The following is a 1281-nucleotide window of genomic DNA, read 5'->3' on the forward strand; positions in this document are numbered from 1 at the left end:
GTTTGCCTCGCCTGGAGATGTTTGCTTACGCCGAGGTTGAGTCAGGCCTGAAGACGCCTTTGGCATTGCAGGGTTTGGTGAAACCAGTCTTGGCCCCAATCAGATTGTTTGCATCACCTTGTATGTAGTTCATGTCTGGATCTCTATGGAAGATGTTAATCTGAGTCAGCCATCGTTTCATTTCTCTTTTATTTGTTAACAAATCCAGAGTGTGAACCGGTTGGCAATGGAAACAAGACAAGTAATGAAAGGAAATCATTCCAGAAAGACGGCTGCTTTTGTCCGGGTACGTTCTAAAGATAAGGACTCTGAGGCTTTGAACTTCAGTGAGTAGTTTAGTGTGCAGGTTACTAAATTGCTGTTCCCAGAAAAAGACAAGTGTATCATGATAAGGGTGGACTAGTATTGCTTTTTCAGATTAAAATTTGCTTGAGTATCTGTAGGCTAATGAGTGTCCTTAATGTTTTTAAAGGAAACCACCAAATGAATCTGAATTTTAATGCGTTATGAGGAGGTGATAGAGAGGTAGATTTGTATTTGTGTGTGCCCGCTGAGTTATCTCCATGACTTTGGCCTATAATTTGGAAGGCCTAATGCCTTTTTTTTTTTTTTTTTTTTTTTTGGAACCCTGGTGGCACAGTGTTTAAGAGCTCAGCTGCTGCCTCAAGGGTTGGCAGTTTGAATTCACCAGGTGCTCCTTGTAAACCCTATGGTGCAGTTCTACTCTGTCCTATAGGGGTCGCTATGAGTCAGAATCGACTCGATGGCAGTGGGTTTGGGTTTCTTTTTTAATGCCTTTTTTCCTTTGATGAGAGTCACGCACAAGTTTAGGGGGAAAAAATTCAACTTCTTGAGTACCCTACTCAGAGTTTTATCAAAGCAATACATGTCCATGATTTTAAAAATGAAACTGTACCGAAAAGATTACAGTGAAAAATAAGCATCCCAGCCCTGCTCTTAATCACCTCGTAACCCTCTCCTCAGCCAATCCCCTCAAACCCTTTTTAGCAATTTCTTCTTTTAATTCTCTCCGTATTTTTAAGTAATTGATTTAAACAGATATTGCTTACTTTATCAGTATTAGATGTTATCTACTTCCTGTAATGATGGATGAGGATTTATTTTTCACACACCGTTACTCCTCCCCATCTTCGCAAATGTTGTCAGGTACAACAGAGGCAAGGGGGAAATATTGGGGCTCAAAATGGGGGTTTAACTGCTTTAAGTGTTTTTACTTGAAAATATGAGGTGGATGCAAGCAGGAGTATTAATCTCCTCTGC

At 40.4% G+C, this 1281-nt stretch overlaps 1 protein-coding gene across 1 annotated transcript in view; it reads left to right on the forward strand.

Moving 5' to 3' along the window:
* Positions 1 to 1281, forward strand: part of VPS35L (VPS35 endosomal protein sorting factor like) — a 144172-nt gene that overhangs the window by 100158 nt on the left and 42733 nt on the right. The window contains exon 24 of the mRNA XM_023728326.1: positions 209 to 286. Coding sequence (XP_023584094.1) covers positions 209 to 286 — 78 coding nt within the window. The remainder of the gene's footprint in view (positions 1 to 208; positions 287 to 1281) is intronic.

Source organism: Trichechus manatus, unplaced genomic scaffold, assembly GCF_000243295.1.
Source record: "Trichechus manatus latirostris isolate Lorelei unplaced genomic scaffold, TriManLat1.0 scaffold00024, whole genome shotgun sequence".
NCBI lineage: Eukaryota > Metazoa > Chordata > Mammalia > Sirenia > Trichechidae > Trichechus > Trichechus manatus.